The sequence below is a fragment of the Bombus pyrosoma genome, linkage group LG15, assembly GCF_014825855.1.
Source record: "Bombus pyrosoma isolate SC7728 linkage group LG15, ASM1482585v1, whole genome shotgun sequence".
Lineage (NCBI taxonomy): Eukaryota > Metazoa > Arthropoda > Insecta > Hymenoptera > Apidae > Bombus > Bombus pyrosoma.
Genome location: NC_057784.1, coordinates 2,330,972 through 2,357,559, shown reverse-complemented (window position 1 = coordinate 2,357,559; position 26,588 = coordinate 2,330,972). Strand labels below are relative to the sequence as shown.

At 40.4% G+C, this 26,588-nt stretch overlaps 4 protein-coding genes and 1 long non-coding RNA gene across 12 annotated transcripts; 2 read left to right on the top strand and 3 right to left on the bottom strand.

The window, feature by feature from the left end:
• The first annotated feature begins 1,200 nt into the window (after positions 1 to 1,200).
• LOC122575452 (transferrin) lies at positions 1,201 to 7,301 on the top strand. The gene is made up of 9 exons (XM_043744401.1): positions 1,201 to 1,427; positions 2,236 to 2,465; positions 2,838 to 3,141; positions 4,001 to 4,341; positions 5,003 to 5,253; positions 5,429 to 5,664; positions 6,077 to 6,356; positions 6,509 to 6,812; positions 7,124 to 7,301. The coding sequence occupies exons 1-9, from the start codon at positions 1,340 to 1,342 to the stop codon at positions 7,211 to 7,213; spliced, it is 2,124 nt and encodes a 707-aa protein (XP_043600336.1). The 5' UTR covers positions 1,201 to 1,339; the 3' UTR covers positions 7,214 to 7,301.
• On the bottom strand, positions 7,287 to 13,069 carry LOC122575459. 2 transcript variants are annotated; one of them, XM_043744423.1, is made up of 7 exons: positions 12,315 to 13,069; positions 12,102 to 12,222; positions 10,676 to 10,930; positions 8,584 to 8,745; positions 8,306 to 8,518; positions 7,937 to 8,109; positions 7,287 to 7,779 (listed from the first exon to the last, which is right to left on the bottom strand). In XM_043744423.1, the coding sequence occupies exons 1-7, from the start codon at positions 13,064 to 13,066 to the stop codon at positions 7,590 to 7,592; spliced, it is 1,866 nt and encodes a 621-aa protein (XP_043600358.1). In that variant the 5' UTR covers positions 13,067 to 13,069; the 3' UTR covers positions 7,287 to 7,589. The 2 variants fall into 2 exon arrangements, with proteins under 2 accessions (XP_043600358.1, XP_043600357.1); XM_043744422.1 differs by having other exon boundaries at positions 7,287 to 8,109.
• A 168-nt stretch (positions 13,070 to 13,237) lies between these two features.
• On the bottom strand, positions 13,238 to 22,684 carry LOC122575457 (glutamate receptor U1-like). Of its 6 annotated transcripts, none has more exons than XM_043744417.1 (12): positions 20,881 to 22,684; positions 20,238 to 20,480; positions 20,067 to 20,167; positions 19,593 to 19,676; positions 19,203 to 19,508; positions 18,680 to 18,786; positions 16,949 to 17,119; positions 16,519 to 16,760; positions 15,984 to 16,198; positions 15,204 to 15,460; positions 15,068 to 15,140; positions 13,238 to 13,414 (listed from the first exon to the last, which is right to left on the bottom strand). In XM_043744417.1, exons 2-12 carry the CDS (start codon positions 20,446 to 20,448, stop codon positions 13,250 to 13,252), a joined length of 1,932 nt encoding a protein of 643 aa, XP_043600352.1. In that variant the 5' UTR covers positions 20,449 to 20,480; positions 20,881 to 22,684; the 3' UTR covers positions 13,238 to 13,249. The 6 variants fall into 6 exon arrangements, with proteins under 6 accessions (XP_043600352.1, XP_043600351.1, XP_043600350.1 ...); XM_043744416.1 differs by having other exon boundaries at positions 20,238 to 21,237; positions 21,837 to 22,684; XM_043744415.1 differs by having other exon boundaries at positions 20,238 to 21,964; positions 22,392 to 22,684.
• Positions 22,685 to 22,826: 142 nt separating this feature from the next.
• LOC122575492 lies at positions 22,827 to 25,156 on the top strand. Of its 2 annotated transcripts, none has more exons than XM_043744507.1 (2): positions 22,827 to 23,030; positions 23,956 to 25,156. In XM_043744507.1, the coding sequence occupies exons 1-2, from the start codon at positions 22,943 to 22,945 to the stop codon at positions 24,525 to 24,527; spliced, it is 660 nt and encodes a 219-aa protein (XP_043600442.1). In that variant the 5' UTR covers positions 22,827 to 22,942; the 3' UTR covers positions 24,528 to 25,156. The 2 variants fall into 2 exon arrangements, with proteins under 2 accessions (XP_043600442.1, XP_043600443.1); XM_043744508.1 differs by having other exon boundaries at positions 22,850 to 23,030; positions 23,959 to 25,156.
• LOC122575515 lies at positions 24,793 to 26,399 on the bottom strand. Its single transcript, XR_006319450.1, has 2 exons — positions 25,620 to 26,399; positions 24,793 to 25,509 (listed from the first exon to the last, which is right to left on the bottom strand). It is a non-coding gene; the product is annotated as an uncharacterized LOC122575515 (long non-coding RNA).
• Between the last annotated feature and the right edge of the window lie 189 nt (positions 26,400 to 26,588).

Genomic DNA, 26,588 nt, shown 5'->3' with positions numbered 1-26,588 from the left:
GGCAGATGTTTTCGCATTTTCGCATCGATCGAACTCGATGCGTCACGTCGCCAAAGGATGCAGAGACTCTCGGTGGGTCGTCGTAACCTTGACGCGAGGGGAATCACGCGTTCATTCGAAAACATACCGCGACGCAATCGACCAATCATGGTACATTGTTGATCGCAACTGTTAGCTGTCCTCGACCGTCGTCGATTAGCTCGTAAGCCGTGCCGCCTTGTAAGACGTACGCTTCGCGAAAACAAGAAAAGTATGGGTTTTATAGGGGTGCAGGAAACCGCAGGAGGATCAAACAGACGAACAGAGTGGATAGCAACGAGGCGTTCAAATATCAACAACGAAGCGAAGTTTTCCAAGATCACGGAGATCTCGAAGCTTAGAGCTGTTAGATCGATGTCTTGATAAATTTCTTTTTTATTCGTTCTTTACGAACTTTTAAGATTTGAATACGTTTCGAAGGTGTCGACAGGGTCGGAAGCAAATGTAGTTTAACACGTACAAGTTAAAATATGGATGGTTATATAAACGATTAATACTTACTTGTATTATCAGTTAAATTACGTTACAGTAAGCTCATGGTTATTCGATGCCACTTTAACCGACCGCATCTTTGCTGAGATAAAAACAATTGAAGAGAAAAGTTATCGACTTGTTATCGTTCTTTCTCGTCCGACTAAACGTAACCTTTATCTTTAATCAATCGCGAAAGCTAAAAGATCCCGAATTCGACCCCGACGAGTTATTAAAAGTAACAAGTTTGCTTGCCAAAAACATGATGATGCAAAATCGAATCAGCGAGCATTTCTCGTCACAGGCAAACAAAATGCGATTGAACCCGTTTCGACGATTATTTATTTCACGTTTATTTTTTCTCCGCCTTGACGATGATACGAAATCTCTGGTTACTGGATCGGACGCGCTCCTCTTCGCTGTGAGATCCAGGTTTGAAGTGTTCGAAATCCCGTGGCTACCTGCGCGCGCGAACTCGCGCTATGCAAATGTGCCGGCGAATATCCGCTTCGACGAGGGGAAGAGAAAAAGGGAAGAACAGAAAGAAACGAAGAAAGAGAGAGAAAGTGTTATAGCAACGTCGCGATCATCCATCTCCGTCTCTGATTACTCCCTCCAGATCGCAGGTATTACGCGAGAACACAAGACGAGGAAAAAGGCGCTCCTCTATATAAACGGGCTGAGCCGGCTCTGAAAGCAGCTCGTAGAATCTCGCAACAGTTTATCGTGTCTTCAGTTTTTCTATCCGGTTGCGCATCTTTCTTACGTTCGATATTATATTCTCTTCTCTTAACGTTTTACTCGAGATAATTTGTGTACGCTGACGGCTATGATCTTCCGTCGTTCTGCCCTCGCGGCTCTCGCGTTCCTCGCGAACGTGATACTTCTTACCACCGCTCATACTTCTGAACGAATCTGTAAGTATAAGAATACGGTTACATGTTCCAATGTTGATTAACTGTCTTTCCCAGCGATGAAACGCAAACATCCGAAAAGCAGAAAACGTGCAATGTAGCTATAGGTAGTCGTAGGTAGATCGCGGATTTTTCTTTCGTATCTTTGAGAATATTATTAACACGTCGACTGCCATGGGCGTCACCGGTGACCGGCGACGCAGCAAATATTAAAAGTACATAATTATAAAAAAAAAAGGACGATCGTAATAATTGTCTACGACGCCGCGGAGGTCACCGGTGGCCCTCACCACGAAAAATGCTTCAAGCATGATTTTATAACTCGTTTTATTTGCTGCAAATAATATTTCAACGTAATATGCATGGCATAATGAAAAGTTCACGTCGGCGCCTTGGGCAAACCATGGAAAATTCGTCTGGCAGTCAACGTGTTAAAAGAGTAGAATCTCGGTGGAAACTCGCTTTACCTGCCAAGTGTTACGGAAAGCTGTTTGAACGTTCTAAAATAACGAAACAAAAATATTCTATTTTTCCATGTTACGTGCGTTCTGTGCAATTTTACACTTTCGAGTGCCTTACGGACGCATAAAAGTGCGCGGTATCCGAAAGAATTTATGTCAGTGCGGTAGAATCCTCCTATAGCGTTGCAAGTGCGTGCGGATGTTTGCGAACTTCGTGCGAGAAGAATTAGAAAAATAAAAAAATGTGTTTTTTAATATGAAATAGAAGAAGCATGCATTTTATCTTATTGGACGTCGGCTGTGTCTTCGTTTACAAAGTGGCAATTTCTTATGATTATTTATCATTGCAGTTACAATATGCGTCCCCGAGGTGTATTGGAAAGAATGCGCGGACATGATCAAAGACTCAGCTGTCAAGGGAATTCCAATCTCGTGCATCTCTGGTCGCGATCGATACGAGTGCATCGAGAGGGTTGGTAAAAAGGAGGCCGATGTGGTAGCTGTCGATCCGGAAGATATGTACCTGGTGGCGAAGAACAACCAGCTGCAGGAGAAAGCTGGCTACAACATTGTCGAACAGGTGAGAAAACGTTAATTTACGATTTGTAAACGTACAACAGGAATCGATGGAGGATTTCTTTAATTTATTTTACGATGACAGTGTATGTTAGTTTCGTAAACAATTTCTGTACATTTTAAATCTTTATAGTTTCTAGTAAGTAAAGCGATTGTATATTTCTTTAATTATATTCCTAAAAGTCACTTGCTATCCAACTTCGTAGATTTAAAAATCATAGGCAAAACTCGCTGTAGCGATCCGATCGTTCTTTACGAATATCTCGGAAGTAAGAGAGTCCAACATTCTCGTATTTCGAAATCATCGAAATCAGGCAGAAGATAGTTTCTTCGCAATTTCACCTGGGAATTTGACATTTTGCATGCATCGCATCAGGTGAGAACAAAGGAGGAGCCGCACGCGCCGTATCGTTACGAAGCTGTGGCCGTGATACACAAGGACCTGAACATCAACAACGTGCAAGGCTTGCGTGGATTAAAGTCCTGCCACACCGGTGTGGGCCGTAACGTTGGTTACAAAATTCCGATCACCAAACTCACTGACATGGGAGTACTGAACAATCTACACGATCCAGAATATTCAGCGCGCGAGAATGAGCTACGTGCATTGAGTTCTCTCTTCTCCAAGGGATGTTTGGTCGGCACCTGGTCTCCGGATCCAGCGATCAACCGCAGACTTAGTAAGTTTCTCTAGCTACAGCGACAACGATACCAGCAATACCCATAGTAACATGGAACAAATTCTATTTAAAGTCGCCATCTATCTAGAACCGTAGCTGAGCCCCCGCTGAAACGACAAATTTTTTTTTTATTATTTTTAATTTGTGCTTTACAATTTATTCAGCCGGACATTTGGTAAATTTTTCTAACAAAGCGACAAATGAGAAACTTTTCGTCGCATGCTGTTGCACCTAGTTTCAAGCAATAACTAACGAGTATCATGGCGTATAGATTTTTAGATTGATTTCACATTTTTCTATCGATATAATTCATGACAGTCGTATCTCGTTACAGTATTAATGAAATTTCACAAGATTTTGTGTAATATATTCGTAATAAATACTCAGATACTTGCGCCACTCATTGTACTTCGACGGTATTAACCTGAAGTTGCGCGCACGTATTGCACTGTTAAAGTTTTTTTTTTAATTTAATAATTTCAATTCACAATTTGTCCAATTTGGACATTTGGTGATCTTTTTTAGCTGTTTGATTATCGTGTGGGTGGCTACCCCCAGCAGGGTACCATCTTCCTGTTTGTTAGGTTATATCCTTTGTGACACTGTTAAAATGGCTACAAAAGATATCTATACATATTCTTATTATTATCCTAAAGCGTTCTTTTTCTAGCAGGCTCTTTATTTTCACTGTATCGATTTTGTATACTTACATGAAGGTACTATTAAATGACACGAAATTTAGTCTACTTGAATCTAATTAAGCATTACATAAATGCTATAATTAATACGTCTGTGTATACTTTTTGCAGTCACTGTATATTCATTCCTCCATTGATCACATTTGCGTTCGATTTTTCAGAGGAAACCTATTCGAACATGTGCGCTCTTTGCGAGAAACCGGAAGTTTGCGACTACCCGGACATTTACTCTGGATACGAGGGCGCGTTGCGATGTCTCGCGCATAATGGTGGTGAGGTAGCCTGGACGAAGGTGATCTACGTGAAACGCTTCTTCGGCTTGCCAGTCGGCATGACACCTGCAGTCCCAACCTCAGAAAATCCTGCTGACTACCGATACTTCTGCCCGGACGGTAGCAAAGTACCGATAGACGCTAACACGAAACCTTGCACCTGGGCTGCAAGACCTTGGCAAGGATACATGACCAACAACGCAGTGAATGACGTAGAAGCGGTTCAAAAGGTTCCCTTTTACTTCTTTTAATTCCCTCCTTCTTTTTTCTTTTTTTCTTTCCTTTCTTTTCCTTGCAGAAGAATATGTATATTACTAACTGATCAGTACTGATTCCGAGTGTTGCATTATTGGATTCTGATAATTGTAAATACTGCTGGGAGTTTAGTAGCGATCAATAATGACCAGTAGCGCATAATAGTATCCCTGGGTCATATTTCTAAGTTATTAGAACTTGTAACTCGTAGCTGAAACCTAGCAGCGGGATACCAAATCATTACCGGGGAAGTACTAACAGTCGGTAATATCGGGTACTTCTTCGGTATTATTATATTTTTTAGTACTTTTCAGTAGCTTTTTTCTGCTCTTTCTTGCCTTTTTTCCTTATAGAAAAAACTTACTGAGATCTACTAAGAAGTATAATATTGAAAAGGCATTCAAGAGTACTCACAACTACCGAGTACTTTCTCAGTAATGCTTTGGTCCGATCAATGAAATCTGCCGCGATCAGTTTCAAGCTACTCAAAGTATTAGTATATTAGCGGCTAACCAGAAATATTTCTCTGTAGGGGTTCCTTTTATGAGAAGCTCTCCTTCTTCTTCTTTTTCGTATTTTTCTTCTTGCTCGGCAAATCTCGTTGGTTAACATTTGAACACATTGTCGATCGTGCAGGAATTGACGGATCTTGGTAAACTAGGAGAGGAAAAAAAGGCAGCTTGGTGGAAAGACATCATGCTACTGGACGAAAAGACTTTAGCAGTCTCCGCGTCACCGGTATTGCCCGCGAACCACTTAAAAGACGCAAAATATCTTGATGTGATCGAAAGAAACTCTGGAGCTACAGACAAAAGTGCTCGATGGTGCGTCTGGTCCAAAAACGCTTTTGACAAGTGCAATGCTCTTGCAAAAGCAGCGTACTCGAGGTAAATCACGTTCGCTCTTCCGCTCTTACACGATAACTTGTCGACTGATAATATCGGTAAATTGGTAGGTTGCGAGTCGTAGAATATCAACGTTGTTGATCTTCGAATTTTATCGTTTTCGTCTGAAATAGGATAATTGGAGGATTTATCGTTGTTCATTTTTGTGTTTCATCAGAGATGTCAGGCCAAAGTTCGAGTGTCTGGTCGAAAAGAGTCAAGACGACTGCTTGAAAGCCATCAAGATTGGTAACGCGGAATTATTGGTTATCGAAGGAGGTTGGGCTTCTTATGCCATGAAGGAATTTAACGTGATCCCCATAATCGCGGAATCGTACGGCCCAGGTTCCACAGACTTCGGCGAGAGAGCAGCAGTGGCAGTTATCAAGAAATCTTCTTCGATAAACAAAATTGGTAAGAAATAAGAAGCGTTATTCCCAGGTAGTACCATTCGATCTTAAAAAGCGTCGTTTCTCAAAAATCTCTGTTTTATATACGCAGTATGAATGGAAAATATTATCCAATAAACAATTTGGTTTCTGAATATAATAATAGAAAAAGATTTCATCGTTTCATCGGACAATAGGTTAAAAGTTACAGGTCTATTCAATTTTGATACTTCACTATCATCACCGAATCGAATGAGAAATTTTCTAATGGATTAGGAATAACAGTAACATATAGCAATGTATCACGAATCATGATACGTTTATGAGATACGCATACAGGAGTAAAATATAGCAAGATATAATAACACGTGACATAGTATCGATCTATGCGATAAGATAATCGACTGTACTCATTGTCGTTTGTAAATTAATTTCAGAGGATCTGAAAGGCAAGAAATCTTGCCATAGTGGATACAAGGGTAACTTTGCCGGTTGGACAGCACCGTCGCACGTATTGAAACATAAAAAGTTTATATCCTCGGAGGACGATCTAGCCAATTTCTTCACGGCATCGTGTGCCCCTGGAGCGCCAATCGAGTCGACATTGTGCCAACAGTGCGTTGGAAACTTGGCGAGCAAGGACGATCGAATCCGAGAAGCGAGCAAATGCAAGCCAAATGAGGAGGAAGCGTACATCGGCGGCAAGGGAGCTCTCGCGTAAGTCGATAAACTCCCAAACTGATTGATTGCAATCGCGAATAAACGTACGTGCATAGAATACGTGTCATTTTAAAATTCATAGTCTACACGAAATATCAAACATCAAATTCCTGTTTTTCATTTCTTCTTCTTTTTTCTGTCACATTTAGTTGCTTGTTAGACGGCAAGGGAGATGTCGCATTCCTGCCATCGCCAGCTTTGTTGAGCGACGTCGATTCCTCAACGATAGAGTTACTTTGCCCGAATGGAGGACGCGCTGCCATTAACGAATGGCAGACATGCAACTTAGGACTGGAGCCACCAAGGCTGATCGTCAGCTCGGCTGCTAAAACCCCGAACGCTTTGGAAGAGCTCACTCATGGTATATTAGCCACCAGTGGCCTGTACTCGAAGCGGCCCGATCTTCTGCACCTGTTCGGCACTTGGTCCGACCGATCGAATATACTGTTCAGGGTAATTAACTTAAACTTAAACTTAAATGTCTTATTTCGTAATTTTTTGTTCGCGTAATTTCTCCCACGACGAGTCAGAGTACTTGTTCGGTAGCGTGAAAACGACGCTTTTATAAAATCCGTATGAAAGCATGTGAAACGTAGCGTGCAACAGAAAATACGAGAGATAAGAAACAAGCGCTAGAGTTTCGTACAATGTCACCCGTGTGCTGTTGACAAAACGTTTATGATACAATTGAGAGTACGTAGTCTTACGTAGTACTTCTACGTTAGGAGAAGAATCTAACCAATTTTGAACTTTCTCGATTTCAGAACGAGGCAAAGGGTCTCGTATCAGTGAACAAAACGTGGAACAAGTGGGACGATTGGCAACAAACGAAACAAACCTACGGCATAGCATGAAGCTTCAGTGACACAATTCCTTGTCGCAGGTTTCAAATGGACGCGACGCTGTATATTTAACGATACAATAAAATAGCAAAGCAAATAATTCATTTTATTTGTTTTAACAACAATCTGCATTTCTCCTCTTTGTATCAGAAAGTTACAAATATGAAACAAAATCGTGACACAAAATCATTAAAATCGAGAACAACGTAAAGCCGGAAGTTTGTCCTACGCTAATAGGCGAGGACCACATATAAAAAATAATAACAAGAATAAAATGAAGTAAATAAATATACAATTAAATTCAAAGTATAATCAAAATGATTAAAAAGAATAATCAAAGTGCTAATTAAAAATAAATAAAGATCAGTCTTACCAATAAAAATCAATTCTACGGATCGAAAATAGTTTCTGTAGCAGGTATCCTGGTAACCTGCTGCAGGAAAGATTTTGATATCCGACCGTATCTGCTGCGAGTGTATTTTTTATATATCACATTGAAACTATCCTGCTGGCTTTCCGAATCTAACACGCGCCGCAATATCATAACACGAAGTAAATTGATCGCCTTGTCTTCGAATCTGAAAATAATCGCCTGATATTATATTATTATTTGTACATACAACTCCAATTGTATAAATTATTCTCTCTCTCGACAAGTTCAGATAAATGGAGTTGTACCGTATAAGAAAGCACAATGTACGATATCTACAGGAAAGAAAAAGAAGCGATGTTAACCTTTGAGGCAAACTAAGGGCGGCGGAGAGTAAACCTCTCCAAAACAACCATCGGGGTGCAATATTGTCCCTTGCGACGTCCAAACCGATACCGAGCACCAACTCTAATATTACTACGGTGATCAATCTTGCGGATGTTCTACAAAATTGCTCGTCCAGAAGCGTGATGTCGATCTGAAACATTCACGAAGAGAATACAATATGCGTATATTCATCACAACTGTTACAATCGCGGTTACAAGTTATGACTCGCTAGTACGTGTTAAGTAAAATTCCATTTAGAGCTGCATAGAGCCATAAAGGGCCTAATAAAATAAACTCAAGGATCGAATGAATGAGAAACGAAATAGTAATAAGAAAAGATTTTCACCATGTAGCAGCCGCAGTTGTATAGAAAGGTCACAATTTCCTCGGATATGTTGATGTAAGGCTGGCAGCTGATGAGATGATGCGTAAAAAGGCTAAACGTATCGGCGAACGTGATGTTAAAATTAAGGACTTCCAAAATCTTCCTCTCGCAATTGATCAACAAGTCCTCTCTTCCTGTGTAAAGATCATTGGCGAGGGACACCATCTTCGCAGCCTGCGAATAAACAACCAAAGCGAAAAATAAAAAAGAGTTTGCGAGGAATAGTCCCATTCGCTTACCGACGGAATCTTCTGGAATTTCTCTTGTCTCTTGAGCATGATCCACAGACTGGCCAACGCGTTCAACTGGATCAACGTCGTATCCACGGGAATCTTGTCCATAACGGCGTCGAACAGCTTCACCGATTGATACACAATACGCGACGAATATCGGCAGTGTATCTACCAACAATAACGAGATTTGTCGTTGTATGTGCAATGCTACGCAGAGTTGTTTCTATTAGAATAAAACCAAGACGTTTTAACGAAGACACGTGAAGATAAAATGGAAACGGCATGATGTGTCTGGATTAGGATTTTGTAATTTCGATATTGGTTCGTGGCCGAGAGGAAGTAAGGAGTTTTATTGTTCAAGAAAGAATAAGAATGCAGATAATAGGAACAGTGATATTCGAGGGAGATCATGGAAGATGCCGAGGAAGATCCTAGTACGAGATTAACGCTCTATAAGACGTTGACTGCCACTCAAATTTTATGTTATTTGCTCTAGAAACCGCGATAGATCGAAACACGTACTACACCATCGGTTCTTAACTCGTAGTCCGCGAACATTCTGCTACGTGGCTACGAAGTTCTCGCACATGCAAGCTATTGTTATATTATTAGACTAAAAAATATGTACTATGTGTATTTATTTATTTGTAACGAATGTTTTCTCTTCAGAAAGGACGTTGATGAACGCGGTAGTCAACGCATCTTCTAATTATACATATTTGGCATATTTTACGGGTTTAGATTTTGAGTGGTTTTCAGAATTTCACTCAATATATATATAATAAAAAGAAATATAGAACAGAGACAGAAAATTATTTAAAACGATAAACAAAAAGTTAAGAACCGCTGTACTATACCATAAGATTCAATTTTTGTAAAATATTATATATTATTATTGTAATGTTATTATATTTGCTTTTTATATACTTTTTTCTGGAACTGGTAAAGGAGTGCATAAAGGGAAGAGAGAGAAACTGAGGAAATGGCTAAGAAGGGAAAAGAGCAAGAAAGAGAAGAAAGGGACTGGAAGAGGTGAAAAATGGAGAGACACAGATGGAAGCAAGAGAAGAGGAAGAAAGGATGACAGCAGACCAAATTATAGAAGAAAGAAGGAAGAGAGAAACAGAAGAGATGGGGGAAAGGATAAGGGAATCCAAATAAAACAGACATTATAGAAAAATAGGCAAAGAAGAGCTACCAAAGTACTTAGAAGGGAGGATGAAGTGGAAGGACGGAAAAATTTTAGCTAGATTCAGATGTGGGAACGAGACCAAAGCGAGGGAATACTGGAAAGAAGAGGGAGAAAAAAGATGCAGACTATGTAAAAGGAAAGAAGAAGACCTGAGACATGTAATAGAAGAATGTGAAATAACGGGAGGACCAAAAGACATGGAAAAAACACTGAATTAAACTGGAGAAGGACTAACAGAATTAAAAGCAATAATAGAGAAGAGAAGGGTAATACAAGACGGGGAGGAACGACAAGAAGGTAGCACAGCAAGGAGGGGAAAAGCCCAAAAGTGGCAATAGCTTTTAGTCATATGTTGCAATAGTTTTAGTCGTTAGTTTGTAGCTTTTAGAGATAGAATAATTTAAAGGAGTGCAATAAAGTAGATAAGAGGGGAGATAGATATATAAGAAGCGAAATAAGTGTAAGAGATGTAAAACGGAAAGTTCGTCAAAAGCCGAAAGGTACGGACTAAATAATAATAAATAAAAATAATACTTTTTTCTGATAATGTTATAAATTATATCGAACTAAATTCTCTCCTAGTTTTTCAAATTTCTCATTCTACAAAATTGTATAACGACCACCGTGATGACTACAGTGGCGGTCAACGTTTCAAGGTAAAAGTACTACGTAGCATTAGTAAAACCACGTGTTCGTTCATAAGTTATGGAAAAATCGGTAGAATCATCGAATACACGTGCACCATCTTCCCTGTTCTTGTTGTTTTTTAAGTCATTTCGTTATTAAATTATTACTCGCCGGAAGACGAACAACGACACTGTCGTTGTGCTTAAGATAGTTTAAAAAAGAACACACGAGAGTACACGTGCGTTCGACGAATACGCCATTTTTTTTCGCACTACTCACTCCAAGACGCATTACAAAAACGACGACCAGCCTCCTCTGCTCCGCGTTGATATGCTTCGTTAAGAAATCATCCGACAATTGCGGTGCTTTTTGCTCCCTTTCACCCTCGACCATCGGCAATTCATCGTGATATTCTCCATGATACAGAAATTCGGCGGGGAAAAGATCGATTTCTTCTTTGAAATCGTTTGGACGTTCCAGTAGCTCGCCCTTGTTAGATGCGCTTGTGTTATATTTACTCCGTTGAATGACCACCTTGAAATTTAAATTAAAAATAGTAGACAAATAGATCGAATCTTTTAGATCGAGAGTATTTGTGAGAGTTGAAAAGTGAGTATATAGCTGAATAGTAACGATAACCGATCGAGGAAAACTCGATGAGTGGGGTAGGGAGAGATGAAGGGTCGAAATGTAAATAAACAGGAAAAATCAGGGGTGAGAAATAGCGTGTCATTCTGAAGACGCACCAGCAAGCACGGAGATCTGCGGACGCTGAGAACAAAATTTCGACCTTTTACTATATCGTTCATGTGTTATACGTATAAATTATAGGTATTTAAATAATAAATATTATGTACGAATCCATACGATTTTAATTTAATTACGAATATGGTCGAACGTATATACACTCGAACAATTTATTCGAAAATAAAAGTTTACGTAAAAGAGCGCCACTTTGCATCCTTAACTTGTCTTTTTTCGTTTAACCCTTTCGCTTCGGGTGCCGTTTATAGGCGACGCCCGCTAGATAACTTGTAGGTACAAGCGTCGCTTATGAACGACATCCACGAAATGACCTGTGGGTGCGAGTGCCGCATGTAGGCGACGACCACAGGACGACGAATCCTGGGTTCGGCAGCTCATATATCGGGCATACACCAATGCCATCTGTAGTCAATAATATATATTTTCGTTATCGGCAGAACATTTTCTGTTGATTTTATTGATATATTGGATTAATCATTTCTTAAAAGTTACTCAGTGTTGAAACAGTGTTGTTATATATTTCAAATATATGTTGATGTTGATGTTTGAAATATATGTTGTTAATATATTTCAAACATCCAAACGATCGTATACTGTTTCGTGCTAAAAAATCTGTTAAATCCATTGACAGTGAAACGATATCTCATATACGGTTCTTACAAGAATTATTGTTATTTAAGATTTAGGAAAACGTATATACAGCAACCACGCACACTGCGCGCATTTCTGGCGCACGCTTCCGTTCAGTGACAGTACTTCGACGGACTGGACTGCCGAAGCGAAAGGGTTAAATTATTGTGTCTCGAGTTGCGCGCAACTGTACGTATCTTGCGAACACGAACATAACCAAAACTGAGATTTCGTGCGTTCGATCATTGACAGCAAGTTCCATTCCGATCGGACAGGTGTTATTTGAAAGAAACATTTAACGATTGTCTACCTTGATAGGAGTCTTTGGCGGTGGCGGTAGCAATAATCCGTCGGCAGGCGTCGCTGTTTTTATAGTCAGCGACGTTTCCTTTACTCGAGGGATCTTCGATGAGTTGGTCGAAATTTGTTTTCTGTCGGAAATAAAAGGACGCGTCCATAAAACGTGAACGCGTAACGCATGAGCAAAAAAAAAAAAAAAAATAGAAAAATCGCATAGTCGTACCTTTTGTCACTGATCTTGTTTCTCGACTCTAGAGATACAGTTACTTTTCTTATTGGCCTCGATGCTATTTTATTTAGAGTCACGCATTTATTAACCGAATCGAATCCAAAACTTTTCCCGCGCCAATCGGACGAAGATGAACGTTGTGACGTGTTGCAGATGACGGGTCGCACCGGCTGAACGGAACGAGATCTGCGACGGGGTATCTTAGATGGCTGAAGCTGTTTGCCTATTCGTGGCTCCTCTACCGAGTGACTTTTTTCAAACAATTCGTTCGAAATTTTAGTCTTTTCTGATTCAATTCGACGAACAGGAGGACTCGTTATCTTGTTTACCTGTTTAGAATCATTTCTTCCACAGGGTGGCGTGACTTTTGACTCGATTTTCACGCGGTACAATACTCGTTTCGGATTGGGATTTGTCCTCGGAGCTAAACTCGACCTTGGAGCTGAACCCGACCTCGGAGCGAAATTCGACTTCGAAGCGATATTTTTCTCGTCGAAATGTACATGAAACGGCGTCTTCTTCGCACGCGCGTTTCGTTCAAGCTCGCTGCTCACGCGGCTACCTTCGTTTTTCGAAGCTGTTCCCTTTCTTCGCTCTTCTTTCGAGCTTAAAGCGAGGCGCGTATCGCGAGAGATCGATGGTTTCTTTCTACCAGTTGCCACGTTTTCCTTTTCACTCGATGGAAAAATTTCCTTCGGCGGAATCTTCGTTTTTAAGAAGCGCGCGTTTTGTCCCACGTGAGACATCTATGCCGATTTTCTGCAAAATATTCTCAGAATTTCTTCTCAGAAACTGTTTTCTGTTCGATCTTATCCAACCGTCATGGAGAAACGCGCACAACTGTGGCTTTGTTTATATTTGCGCACTAATTTGATAACGCGTCGGCGCGAGAGGACGATTCGCGCACGGTCCGATAAATATTCGCCCGACTAATTTCCCGTAAACCGTTGATCGCCGCGAGATCGTTGCTCTCGATTGCGACACACTATTCGTTCGACTAATAACACCAAACAGGTGACTAAATAAGACAAGATCAGAAAGAGAAGTAGAGGCACTGCGTCTTCCAGTTCTACCGAAGACCAGCCGGATTTTGCCTGAAATCCCAAGAAGATCGTTATACTCGATTTGGTACGATCGTTTGTATCTTGTCTACAAGGTTTATATCTTGGCAAAGTGTTTCACGAAAGTAGTCGAATACTGTTAGAAACTATTTACGTGGAATTAAATGCGAGAAGGAGAACAGCGTTCTCACGATACTGTTTAACTTGTAGCGGCCATGAGTTAGAGGACAATTCGAATCATGTTGTTTTTTTGCCTCGGAGTATCAAGATCGTTAGGATACGCGTAATGTGAGAATAAATAAACTCCGATCAAAACAATGTCGCCGCTACGTGCAACCGTCGAACAAAGACGAATTTGAATTTTCCGACTCTCCCCCGACCGGTATAAATAAGCGGACCCTGATCAAGGTGGCCGACAACATCCACGGAAGGCACCCGGATGCCGGAAGCTCCCGAGTCGCAACAGCCCGGCCTCTGTTACTTCCACGCGACGTTCCAGGGCCGCGCGAAGAAGTGCCGTTCCCCAGGCACCTGGAATCAGAAACGGGACCTACCACCACGATGAACACGAAACGGCGTTTCACGGTGGCGGACGTTAGCATGCCTTTCATCGGCGTGGACTTCTTAAGCCGCTACGGGTTACTGATCGACCCTCGAAATCGACACCACAGCGACAAGACCAGCAACCTGTCGACAACACGACCCACGGACACGACAGAGGCTGTATCGAGCAAAGCAATCGTCAGTGAGTCGACGTATCACCGGCTTCTCGTCGAATTTTCGGCCGCGACTCGTCCACTCGTTCGATAGCGACAAAATACGTCGCCGACAAAATAGTCGTCGATCAGTTACCGACCAGTCATCAACGAATTATCAGCGATCTAATTAACGAGTCATTAGCGATCCTACTTTACAACTTATACACTGTCTTAGCGAATCGGTTAGTACGAGCGTCTGAGGCAACTGAGCAAGGTACCTTAGTACTAAATTACAAATTACTGCTCAAATAATGAGAAAGATTGTCGGTGACAAAAAGCCAATAAAGCTATCGGTCGGTAAGTGTCGGCGATAAATGCCGATTGATCGGCTATCAGTCGGTAAAGTGTTAAGGAGAGCATTTAATAATGGTATATTTATTTTAACGAAGAGCAACAGTTGATACCTGACACTGACGTATCAAAAACAAACACTATATACTCTGTCTGTATATTGTTAACGCTGTTATAAAACGTAGTGAGGACAAAGAAGGTGTGAAACAAGACAAATGAAAAAGACCATTTAGTTCAAACGGTGAGCGAATGAGTCATTATAGTGAGCCACTATAGTGGCGCATCGTACCTAAGTGGTTAAATCGCAGAGCGACTAGGTTTACGAATAATAATAATAATAGAAAAATTATAAGACATATGATATAATATTCATTAAAAATTTCCGTGTTAAGTGTTCGAATACCTTCGTCAATCACTGTATCTAGCGAATAAAATAACTTCCCCATGCCACAAACTTCCTTTTCGTTAATGCGTTAAAATTCAAACATCTCTGAAGCAAGTGTGGCTTTTTATTCGCTTTAATCCTTAACGGAATTTTCGTTAAATGTAATTAATTTCCAGTGTATTCTCCCGCTTCACTCCAAACGATATACTAATTGCAAGTATGCAAATTTTAAGATAGTTCACAATGACTCACCCAACGCACTTGGCTCGACCATTCGAGCTTAAGCAGCCGCTGAAGGATGCCGCTATCCCGTAGCAGAAGAATGCTAAGAAGGAAAAGTTACCGATAAGAGAGAAGAAAGAACGACGCAACACTATATTTGACTCACTTGGTGTCGATAATGCCACGATAAGGACTATGACTCGGGACTGCCATAGCTATCGTAGTCTGCATTATCGCATCCAGAGGTTCTACCGCGCACTCGACTTTTCCTTGCAGCACGGTGGCCATATTATCCAGCGTCATGAAAGCGTATTTCTTCTCCTGACAAACACGATTCAAACCGTCGAAATAATTTACCGGCAGATCAAATTCCCTGGCCAACAGCTCCTCGAACATGACCGTGAGCACAGTGTCACTGGTGTTCTATTTGTGCCCGAGAAAAACCAACGGAATATTTTCAGAGTAAATTGCAAAAGTACTCGTATGTTTGTAAATTGTAGAAATCCAACGATCATAATATTCTTTAACGATATACATTTCAACGTTTATTAACAGGAATATTTTTTGGCTTTCGATTGATATATCGTTTATTGAAATATATCGATATATCGATATTGTAATCAAGCTGCGGATTTTTCCGCACTTATAAACAAATTTTAACGTGCAAAAACATATAGAGTGTTAAATGAAATATGCAGTTTCCCAGGGAAACTTTTAATTGTAATATTTGAAGGACGAGGAAAATCTCCCACTTAGATCGCATTTCTTTAGGCACACTTATAACATTATGAATTTGTAGAAATATTTATTTATGATAGATTATATGCAGTACGAATGGGAAATCGTCGCAAATCTATATCACAAAGAGTATTGATCGTTCGAATTGAATAATTGGGACGCGATGTAGTTGATGGCGGATGGTGGATGTAGAAGTACGATCTCTTACCTGGAAGAAACTGTAATCGGCCGAATCACCAACCACGGCAAATCGATAGGTACCATCTTTCAGCAAACCCTCCATCGTGGTAAATGGCATCACAAACGTCTTTATGGCCAAGAAGCTGATTAACGCTGCCGAATAAGCTGCAAGCACCACCACGCCTGTCAAGTGAACGTTCAGATGCACCAGTCGCGTGGGATCCAAAGGAGACGGTTCCATGCCTGTTCACAAATTCGAAATTAAGTCTCCCCGTCCTTCGACATTACCAAAGTATTTAAACTAGATTTTTATGCAAATTCATATTTTCGGGAATATAGTTGGAAGAGTATAAGCTAGCACCGTTTAATTTAGCTTCTAACGGAAACGGTTTCGTATATACATTCGTGTGCAACGAAGCAAACGCTTTTGAACTTAGTAAATAGTTTAATGAAAATAAGTTTAACTTAGTTTAATAAAAATTAACTCGTAGGTTTCCTTAGATGGCTTCTTCGCTTGTAACTGGCGCGCCAAATTTGCCAAATTCGATTGGCCTATCACTCACCTTGTCCACAGAACGCACCAAATACGAAGAAGAGGATCTCGGATAAGGTGGACCTGGAATCGGGCCTGAGATCAACCGGAAACCAATTCACTTTTCTCGAGAGAGCATCGATCCCGGTGATCGTCAGCGCTACTACCACGACGATCAGACCGATAGCGTTCCAAACGTTGAATGCAAATGGTGCCAAGTACGTGTTCCATTTCACTGCTGTTGTGTCCGGTCTTCTGATGTATGCGCGGCATCTGAATGAAAAGGAGGCAAGAAGAAGGCAAGTAAGTTGTTAGAGAAATTGCAGGATTGATTTCTCGGATCAGTTGCTTGCAGGCGGAGGTAAAAGATGACTGTTAATTACCATCAGGTTGCAAACTTTTATCGGTTATAAACGATAGTAATAGCAATAATAGAAGAAAGCTGTTGACTCTTAACTTACTTGGTCGAGTAGACGGGAGTGGTAAATTTAATGGCCTCCAGTCTGTCGGACGACATCATCAGCTCAGTTGCCGCGAGATCTGCCTTGTCTTCTACCAACATTCTGATCGAACCTGTCCACGTGCCATTTGGTAATCGGGTACCCCATGAGCTAGCCTCCATATAGGTAAACCTGAGACCCTCGGTGTCGCGCGAGTCATTTGAAAGAGACATAAAAAATTATGCAAATGAATACTACTCTTTCTCATTCGTACATGTATTAAGTCTTATATCGAAGTATACTCTTTTTTATTTATGTATTAACTCTCCATAGATTGACGCTTTGGAACATGCGACGAACGATTTCGTAAATTACACCACTCGCGTGGTGGTCGAATGGACCTAGGACCTCATTGAGATTAGTCGAATTATTTGAATTCGAGCGACTTAAAATTCAAGCGACGACCCAAGTAAATTACAGATTCATAGCGGTAAAGTGGGGTTGTCAAGCCGCTTGGATTCAAGTAGCTTGCTTGATCATGCTCCGAACGTCAGACGAAGCTCAATTTAAATCTTCGAGAGTCACCTCCCTCGCGAAGTTGTCGACAAATCGAGCCCGATATCGCGATCTTCGTACACGATGGACTGTCTATTTGATAAACGAGAAAGGGTAAGAGGAAGAAGGAGAAGAGGAAGAAGAAGAAGGGCTACGGAATCGTCCAACACGGAGAGCATGCTACGAGGCTTCGCATCGAAATGTCTAGATCCCATTAGTCCAAGAAGAAGTTCCTTACCGTACGTAGTTACATGCGCGTAAAATTAAAGAAAAATTGGTTTAACCATTTTTCACAACATAACACGAGAAAATCTTGAGAAGAGATAGCAGTGAATTTACATCTGATATTTACTACTTACTCGTTGTTACTAGACTGCAAATGTTTATGTAATATTTCTATGAGATTTATTTTTCATTCTTTTTACTCATTTCTAAATTTATTTCAGCTACAGAAATTTATTTTGCCCACTAAATGTCGTATAATAGATGCGCGATGGTGTTACGCAGCACAGCCGCGACTCCGCGGCGATATTTTTACGAAAGATATCGACGAAGCGGTGACGGCCGAAAGAGAGAATGGTTCGAAGAGAGATCGGCCGCTAATCAAGACGAATACTTTCGGAGGGAAACGGCCAGGCAGCTGAGAGAACTTCGACGTGCCCTCAAGAGGAAAGCCGAGCAAGAAGAAGACGCGACGAGTGTAAGAAAGAAAAAGACAAGAAGGCACGACGTAGCATGCTCTTGCGATGAGGACGAAGAGACGAACTTGAAAAGATGAACGAAAGCAAACCGATGGAAACGCTTGATCAATGGTCACATGGTACAATGGTTCGCGAACGCTTTAGAAACCTTTTTTGAATGTATTAACGATATGTGTCGTACGAAACGTAACGTTTCATTAGGAGGGAGGAGTCTCTCCCTGAGAAAGAAGATTCTTAGTTCCAATTTTCTGAATATTATGTGTATTGTAATTTAAATTTGTTTCGATAAAAGTAATAGTAGTACAAGATAGATATTCTATTAACAATATCTATCCTTAAAATAATCTTCCATTAGAAAATTCGAACGTGATTTCCCAAAATATGTGACAGCAGCTCTCCCATAATTACCCTATATTCATAAAAGTTTTCTACGATAATTGAATCGAATCTCACTGTATATCATAATCGGTATAGTTTCTGTAAACGCTATACTAACGTGCAATTCATTCCTTCTTGCAGCAGTTGAATCACTTCACCGAAGAAACCGCCGATCCTAGAAGGCTGACCAGCTTTATCGCGAATGATCCGCGAAACTGGAGGATCCTGCCAGTGAAACAGTTCATCAATACCGATCGATAGCTCCTCAGATATTTCTATTCTTATGTAAGTATCGAGACACATGCAGAAAACAAGTCGTGCTGTTAGATTAAATTAAATCAATAAAGTACAATGGCTGGCAAAAGAAAGTTTATAAAGTGAGTATGGAAAGACACTATAATTTTACAAACTGCATTTCTATTTAATAAGAGCAGTAAATTAATGTAACGTAGTATATATCTTTATGTATAATACATGATTGTATATATACAAAATTTGTATATGCCATAGAATAGCTGACTATTAGCAATACGATAAAAAGCTTTTAACACGAAAGCTACTGAAATCCATACCGTATCAGTTTCAAACTTTCTTTTATGCGCAACCGTACAACCTGCGTACGAATGATCGCTGTAACTCACGTGAACGGAAACCACTCGTATGTTGCGTCCATTTAGATCGTTTCTACGTTGATATAATCCAAGCTGAGGTCCCTGGAATCCTTCTCTCGCATTCCACTCGCCAAACTTCATCGATCTCAGATTATCCTCCTTGCTGATTTGGTACACGTCCCGGACAATCTCACCTGTTCCCTTCGAATTTCTTTGAGTCACCATCAGAACGCAGTCAAATGGTACGTAGACGTTCGACAAAAATTCGTCGAATCTAGTGCCGTCCCTCAGGAACAGCAACCACGTCGGATAAGCCATCGCGATCCATTTGGAAACCTGTTATCGTTTCGTTTGGATTCGTCGACAAGCTCCGTTTCTTTTCTCTGGTATTTCCTCTTACCTGTCTTTATTTTCACTCACCGACGTGAATTGCTCCCTGATCTCGTCGAGATCGTTCAATAACACGAACAACGGCCTTTTGATGTGATGATAAGTCTTCCCTACCTGAAATGAGACACGATAGCCGATTGAGTTACGTCACAAGGCGTTAAATAGCGAATATCGAGACTCACGAACGAGCGAACACATTGACTCTAAAAAGCTGATCAGTGTTGAGGTTTTTGAATTCATTAAAAGATACAAGACGAGTGTCTTTCTTTTTCTTTTTTTTTTAAATGTTTTTCGGTAGATGATTGAAAATATACGTTTTGATAGCAGATATAACAGAAATGCAAGAAATCGTTCGTTCCGAATTTTTCCTCCTTTTATTGTCTTTTTACTGAGCTATAGTCAAAAAGTTGAAAACTTGATCGCAACATCGCGTCGCTGATATACGTAGCACAGAATACTGGAATATACTTAAATGTCGAATCCGACATTTCTTGGTAAACCTACTCGAGTCTTGAACATGCTAAAATCCATAATCACAGTCCGGACGTTCAGAGATCCACTTAAGTACCTTTGGAGCGCCAACAGCCCATCCATATCTTCCAATCCTAAAACGATCATCCACCGTTCGATCTTCAACGATACGTTCTTACATTCATTGAAACATCACCGGCTCACCTTTCTTTTCTATCACGTTCATCGTGCCGTGAAAAAGTATGACGCAGGTGTTGTTAAAGTGATCGTGAACACCTTTGATCAAACTCTCGTAGACTTTGAGCGGTCGTATCAAGATAGGTTCAGCGTCTGCCAAGGACGCGGAGAGGCGCGTGCTTCTTGAGACGCACAGTAGCAGCAACGTCGCACAAAATTCCCGTGTGAACCGAAACATGGTCACCTTCTTCCTTAATAATTTTCTAGCAGCTGAAAGAGCGTAAGTGAAAATTATTAGTTTTTCAGAGAAGCTCTCCAACGCGAAGCCATTAGATTTCCAACATATTGGGTTGGCAGCTAAGAGATTGCGGATTTTGTCATTAGGTGGTATTAACAAAATCCGCAATCACTTAGTTGCGTTCATTTGCGATTAAAACAATCTGCAGTTGATCTCGGGAATATTTCTCGCTGCGTTGACACTGACTATGCGATCACTTAGCGATACGGATAAAGAACTATCCTCGAGAGCAACTCGCGATAGTTTTACTATCAAATGAACTTAGCTTTGGAATCCCACGGGTTAAAAAGCAGGATAGGAGCAAAATTGAAATTGACTCGTACTGTTAGAATCATAAGCAAAAGACAACGACATAGAAAAATAGCAGCGTACTTATCCTGTTGGCCAAAATCTGGCTTATACTCCTTTGCCCAGAGAATTGTCTCGTACAAAGTTTGTCGACGGTCGATTAGTATCACGACGATTACTCACTCGTTCGCAGCTGTCACGCGACTGATTCTACCTTCCCGATTTCCAAGTCTGAACATACCTACGTCCATCTAAATTAAACTAGATAGTGATGTATGAAATTGCTCGATCATACGAGAGCGGAACGTCGAAGATAGTGAAGCACGTTGCACGTCTTGTCAGGAAATTGACAGTTGGTCGATCGAATCGCATCGGATACGCTCGATTAATCTGCGTCCTCCTCTTCTTCCGATGCGATAGTTGCCTAGCCCGTTGCGTCCGCTAAAGCACAACAAAGTTACATAGAAATCGATCGCGATGACGTGGATCGAAACGGTCGTTCCTGACGATACGTCAGAGTCAGTGACTCTTCCAATTCCGATACTCCGCTTTGTAGCATCTTCGCGCGATCAAAGTTTGCGCGTCGCTTACTGTACACTGTCGTACATGATTATCCGGAGATTTGTAGTGTTTGGTAAATTCGTGGCAATAATATATGAATTTTATCAAATCTGGTACTTGCGGTACTTGGTAAATTTGCGATAATAATACCATAATATCTAGCAAGTTTTTAAACTGATGATTAATTAACGACCACGGGTAGCAATTGCTATCTTCTTGCGGAAATTATACATTTAAATTCTGTTAGAAAAGACGAAAATGTCAGACTTGGGAAGCGTAATAATAGTGAAAGTGTAATAATACTGAAGAAAACTGGTATGAAATTGTTAATAAATATCGGTTAAGTTCTATATATAATCGTGACGATCACTTTCTTCTTTCCTCGTAAACTTATAATCTAATCACGTCGAAGAAGAGCAACTGTCTGGACACACTTATAGCATATTTTATTCTGTTCAAGTTGGTTCTCATCTACTTACGATGTTTGACCAGCTTCGTAAACACTGACTTTCCCATAACCATCGCGTTTTCGTGATTCTCATGAAAAAGAAATCCAAAGGGGTCGGTCGAGTTGGTCGCCGACAATATTCCCACACGAATGATACATCTCGTAGAAAGAAGAGAAAAAAGATCGATTGACTTTGTTCATAACTCTTTTCATTCCTTTACATTACGTTCCGACCAGGGCAGGCATGAATTATAGCGAAGGTAAATCTCAAAATCATGCAGCATCGAAAAAGATGTCGAGTGCGAGAGACAAAAATATTGGCACAGTGGGAATGTAGAAATTAGAGGAGCAATATTCTCTACATATCTAAATATACTCAATCACACACGTATGTATGATATCTAGATCCTACAAGTTTATGAAGAAATTCAAGTTTTTTATAAAACTGTGATAAACTATTTCTCTGCATTCTAAAAACTGGACTTGACAAAAAATTTCTTCTCAAAAAATTCAATCGTGATACACGATCATTGGCCACGATAATCGATCATTGAATCTGCAATAATGAAATTCGGAAATTTTTTACCTGCATCCTTGATCTTTTAAGAGGTAGACGACGAAGTATGCGGAGTATGATTCTAAATGACGTTGCCGAATTCGATTCGGTGTCGAACACGAGCAGGAAATGGCAACTCGTGATAAAAACTATTTGTGTAAAAATGAATAACAAATTGCTAGAATTTTTCTTTGTGAAAATTCGAAATGATGCGATAATGTCGGATATAATTGCCACGGCTCGCAATCAGTCCACCCGCTCCTCCTCCTACATTTCGCTGTGTAGTTCGAGGTGAGTCAAGCAAGAGGGTTGCCATTTGGCGATAAGCGCCGATTTGCCCGCGATAAACAACAATAAATAATACTGAAAAATATTCGACTGACGCAATTTTCCGTTAGGCGATACATCGCGTGACACGTAAAAAGCATGCAAGGTTGTAAATTAGCATCGATAACGAGTCTAATGACAGTTTGACCGTGTTGGGAAGTCGATAAAGGGTATAAGCAGATCGCGATTCCGATGGTCGACCAAAAGTCAGAGACCAAGTTTCCAACAACCGTGATCCACATCGAACCAGCGCCATGAACACCGTTACGATTGTCTTACTGTTGTCGATGTGCTTTTGTGCACTGTGTGCGGCTACTCCTGCTGTTTCATCTCTCGATCAAGGTAAAGAACGGCTGTGATCGATCGATCCACTGCTGCACAATCTTGCGCCATCGAATATCTTATCATTATCGAAACTTTATAAGTCGGTAGCTACAAGACATTAGTATTAATAAATTGTAATAGTAAGTCTGACAATGAAATATTAAAGGCAAAGTTTACGAGTTATGAATTATCTTGTCATCTATCAGATTACGAATTAAATAGAAGAACTATCGCGAATACATTTTTCTTCTCTGTTTTAAGGTCATTAACAACTACATACTTTTACATTGATAGACTTCTTTTCGTTTATTTATTCTTATTTATTCCGTCTTATCAATCTTAATTCGTATTCACGCCTGTTACGCGGCACCCGGCTTTTCAACGTTGACGCTTTTAAGACTGACTTTCAATTTTCTGATTCTATCGCTGGAATAAATTCGCAAGCTCTTGCAAATAAATTTATCCACCGGTCGTCTTGACCTGTTTTCTGCTCCCATTGACAATTGCAGATAGTAATTAATCTTCGATGCAATTCTTTATATAAATACCAGTGTGAAATCGTGAAATTGTGAAAGAGAATTTCGTAATCCGGCATGTAGTTTGTCTATTTACCAATACAAGATATGTTGATAAATTGCCAAGTTACAAGACTCCATATCGCGTCACAGATGTGTGTTACGTTACGTCTGTAAATTATAGGCTTGTGTTTTACAATTTCCCAACTTTTTATCACATAGCTTGTAACTGTCGTTAACTTTACTCGTAAACTTTCCTTTTTCGTTGATAACAAACTTATCACTCTTATTCGTGGTTTACGTATATCTGTAGCTTGCAACTGCCGTGACTCGTCAAATTTCGCTAATAACGTTAATATGAACCTTCGATTGCGCAAGAGGCACGTGTTCAAGGGTAGTACAATTTTATTAACGGGATCACGTTCCAGTAGAACTTGTCCCGAGCGAGGTTGCTACAAAGTTGCAGCGCTTCACGCGGCAGTCCTCTCCACTCAACTTCATCGAACAAATCGCATCGGGACTTATTAGTATTCCGACCGACCTGGTGGCCAACATCGTAGACTTTATCCTTTCGATCATCCGCAAGATCAAATCAACGTTTCTCTCGTGGATCGAAAACATCGAATCGCTCCTCGCAAACCTGCTCGATAACAGTCAGAATTCTAATCAGAGACGACGAAGATCAAATGTGTCAAATGGCCTATCAGATTTAATTAGTGATTTGCCGAACTTGCTACAATTGCCGGTAACCTATTTCCAACAAGCGACAAGCTCGATCGGAGATTCTGTTGGCGGACAAATCGAACATATCATAAAAACTATAGTGAAATTGATATGGAACTTTGTAACCACGCGAATATTACCCTGGCTCCACGAGGTGCTCAACAAAATGCAAGAGTCAAATGTTTTGCCATCCTTTTTGAACGATGCGATTGTAAATGCCAATTCTCTTTATTCCCTTTTGCGCCTGTTCACTGAAATCAGCTCGAACGCTTCATGAATCTCACGTGGCATCGTGATATAATTTTGGCTCGAGAGGCTGGTCGAAATTATTTTCTTGATTTCAACGCTAGAGCCGTCAAAGAGGTCATAATGTTTGGTATTTATGACTTTCTGTTTCTACTTTTATCTCTTCCTTTTTCCTTTTCGTTTGTTACATGTTAGTATCTAATGGTGTTTAACTTTATCGAGACAAAAATACGAAATTGTATGAGCAAGTGTACTTATTTCGTTCGTCACGTTGATTTAATCTTAGTTAACTGTTGTGTAATATATTTAGATACATATTAAAGATTGATAATACGCTCTAGTGTGAGGAGAAGAAAATATCAAATTGTGGACGCAAGACGTGTAAGAGAAGAAGCTTCGAAAACAATTTATTATTATTATTTATTTCATGATAATGTTTTTGTATGGGTATTTTTAATTTGCGTGTTAAAATGCGTGTAAGGGAAATAAGATTTCTCCGCCGACTTTTCTAACGTGGTATATCAAATAGGGAGAAAGACAATGATGAGCTGAATAACGGACGTACGCTCGAGAACTGTTTCTCGATAATCAATGCGGATAGATCAATTTATTAATTGTTATAATAGAGTTTATATGTATAATAAAGCGAGTGACAACAAATTTTTAGCCGCTGTCATTACATTTCGTTTGAAAAGATCGAAAAAAGATAAAAATCCCCAAAAAAGATAAAAAAAGATAAAGTTCTTATAAATGTTACATTCCACGTTGTGAAATATATATTTAATCTTCTACACGGCATAATTTATATATCCTTGTTCTTCCTCTTATCAGTCATTGCGCTTCTTTCACCATCTTTATCTTTCTTGTTTTACGATCGTCTTGCGAAAACGCTTGCAACCAGAACAGCAACGAGTGTAAAGAATAACAGGAGAAATCTTCTCCATTGTTAAGGAGTGCGGGTGCAAGATACGTTCGCCAATTACGTGCCTATACAATTACCAGTAAAATCGGTTCTGAAAATGCAATGCGGGACATTTGGCATGCAATCGATTCTTTCGCCATTCTCTTTTTTTTCTTATTTTCTTGGAAATAGAGATATTAGTTACCTAGACTTTAAACTTACACGATGATTAGATGACATATTTCGTAAACGTTCTAAATCGCTTTTTCCGTGCGGCTGATCTGTAACGTCGAGACAAAACGCAACGTGCTAACAGTAGATGTCGGTCTCTTTTCGCGACGTATCGGTTCATTGATCGTTCGTCACGAGACTTCGTTAGGGATTAAACCGCGTATTCCAGGAAAAGCAGAATGACTCGAGTAAACAACGAAACCGAACGCGTGTAAAATCACTGTTACGTAAGTCGAAGGACGCCTCTAATCATGCATCGCGTCATCGTACTATTCGCCGCGACTCGCCTCTTTCCCGCTGCTCGTACACAAAGTGCGAAAACCATGAAATCGTCAGTGAAATCCACACGATCTAACGTCAGCTTCATCTTCGAACGTTCAACGTCACAGCGTTCTCCATTCACCGGAAATGAGCAAATTTGAATCGACATACAATAACCGATAGCTCACTGTCGCTTAGTCGGTTTCGCGTATTCTATTTATAAAATTCGTCAAGTCGTAAAGCTTTTGAGTCATAGAATTTCCATAACCTCGAGTATACCGCTAATTACACGCGAATTGCCCACGGTATGTGGTGGAGCGATAAGCACCGATGCACCGGGATGCGCTGCGTCGCGACCAAGCCTTTGTCGTTGATGACCGTAAGCGTCCGTGAACGCGCCCGCCCATCCGAAGTCACGTTTCAACGCCGACCACGGCCGTTAATTTGCACTTCTGGTTCGCCAAATCGAACGTCAAATCCACGCAAGACACATAAGAATTATACGATTAGGAATCTATGTATAGACGGACTGCGTGTTTAATCAGTATGATGAAAAATAAGAGTATAGTATTTCATAGTTTATATAATATCGTATTAAATTGTATTAGTCGAAGTTCGTTTTAACGACACTCGATTCGCGTGTCTTACAATCCATCAAACATCCGTTTACGAGTTTACATGTTATCGCGTTACAACACA

Bases quoted from the DNA above. Each gene is read 5' to 3' on its own strand.
- LOC122575492 (XM_043744507.1), top strand. From the start codon at position 22,943: ATGAACACCGTTACGATTGTCTTACTGTTGTCGATGTGCTTTTGTGCA. The intron at 23,031-23,955 runs GTAAAGAACGGC...ATCACGTTCCAG, and splicing joins TGTTTCATCTCTCGATCAAG to TAGAACTTGTCCCGAGCGAG.
- LOC122575457 (XM_043744414.1), bottom strand. From the start codon at position 20,448: ATGTTTCGGTTCACACGGGAATTTTGTGCGACGTTGCTGCTACTGTGC. The intron at 20,168-20,237 runs GTGAGCCGGTGA...TGATCGTTTTAG, and splicing joins GAACGTGATAGAAAAGAAAG to GATTGGAAGATATGGATGGG. The intron at 15,141-15,203 runs GTGAGTCAAATA...TTTCCTTCTTAG, and splicing joins CGTGGCATTATCGACACCAA to CATTCTTCTGCTACGGGATA.
- LOC122575452 (XM_043744401.1), top strand. From the start codon at position 1,340: ATGATCTTCCGTCGTTCTGCCCTCGCGGCTCTCGCGTTCCTCGCGAAC. The intron at 1,428-2,235 runs GTAAGTATAAGA...TTATCATTGCAG, and splicing joins TCATACTTCTGAACGAATCT to TTACAATATGCGTCCCCGAG. The intron at 6,357-6,508 runs GTAAGTCGATAA...TGTCACATTTAG, and splicing joins GGCGGCAAGGGAGCTCTCGC to TTGCTTGTTAGACGGCAAGG.
- LOC122575459 (XM_043744422.1), bottom strand. From the start codon at position 13,066: ATGTCTCACGTGGGACAAAACGCGCGCTTCTTAAAAACGAAGATTCCG. The intron at 8,746-10,675 runs GTGAGTAGTGCG...TATTGTTGGTAG, and splicing joins TTTTTGTAATGCGTCTTGGA to ATACACTGCCGATATTCGTC. The intron at 8,110-8,305 runs GTGAAAATCTTT...TGAATGTTTCAG, and splicing joins ACAACTGCGGCTGCTACATG to ATCGACATCACGCTTCTGGA.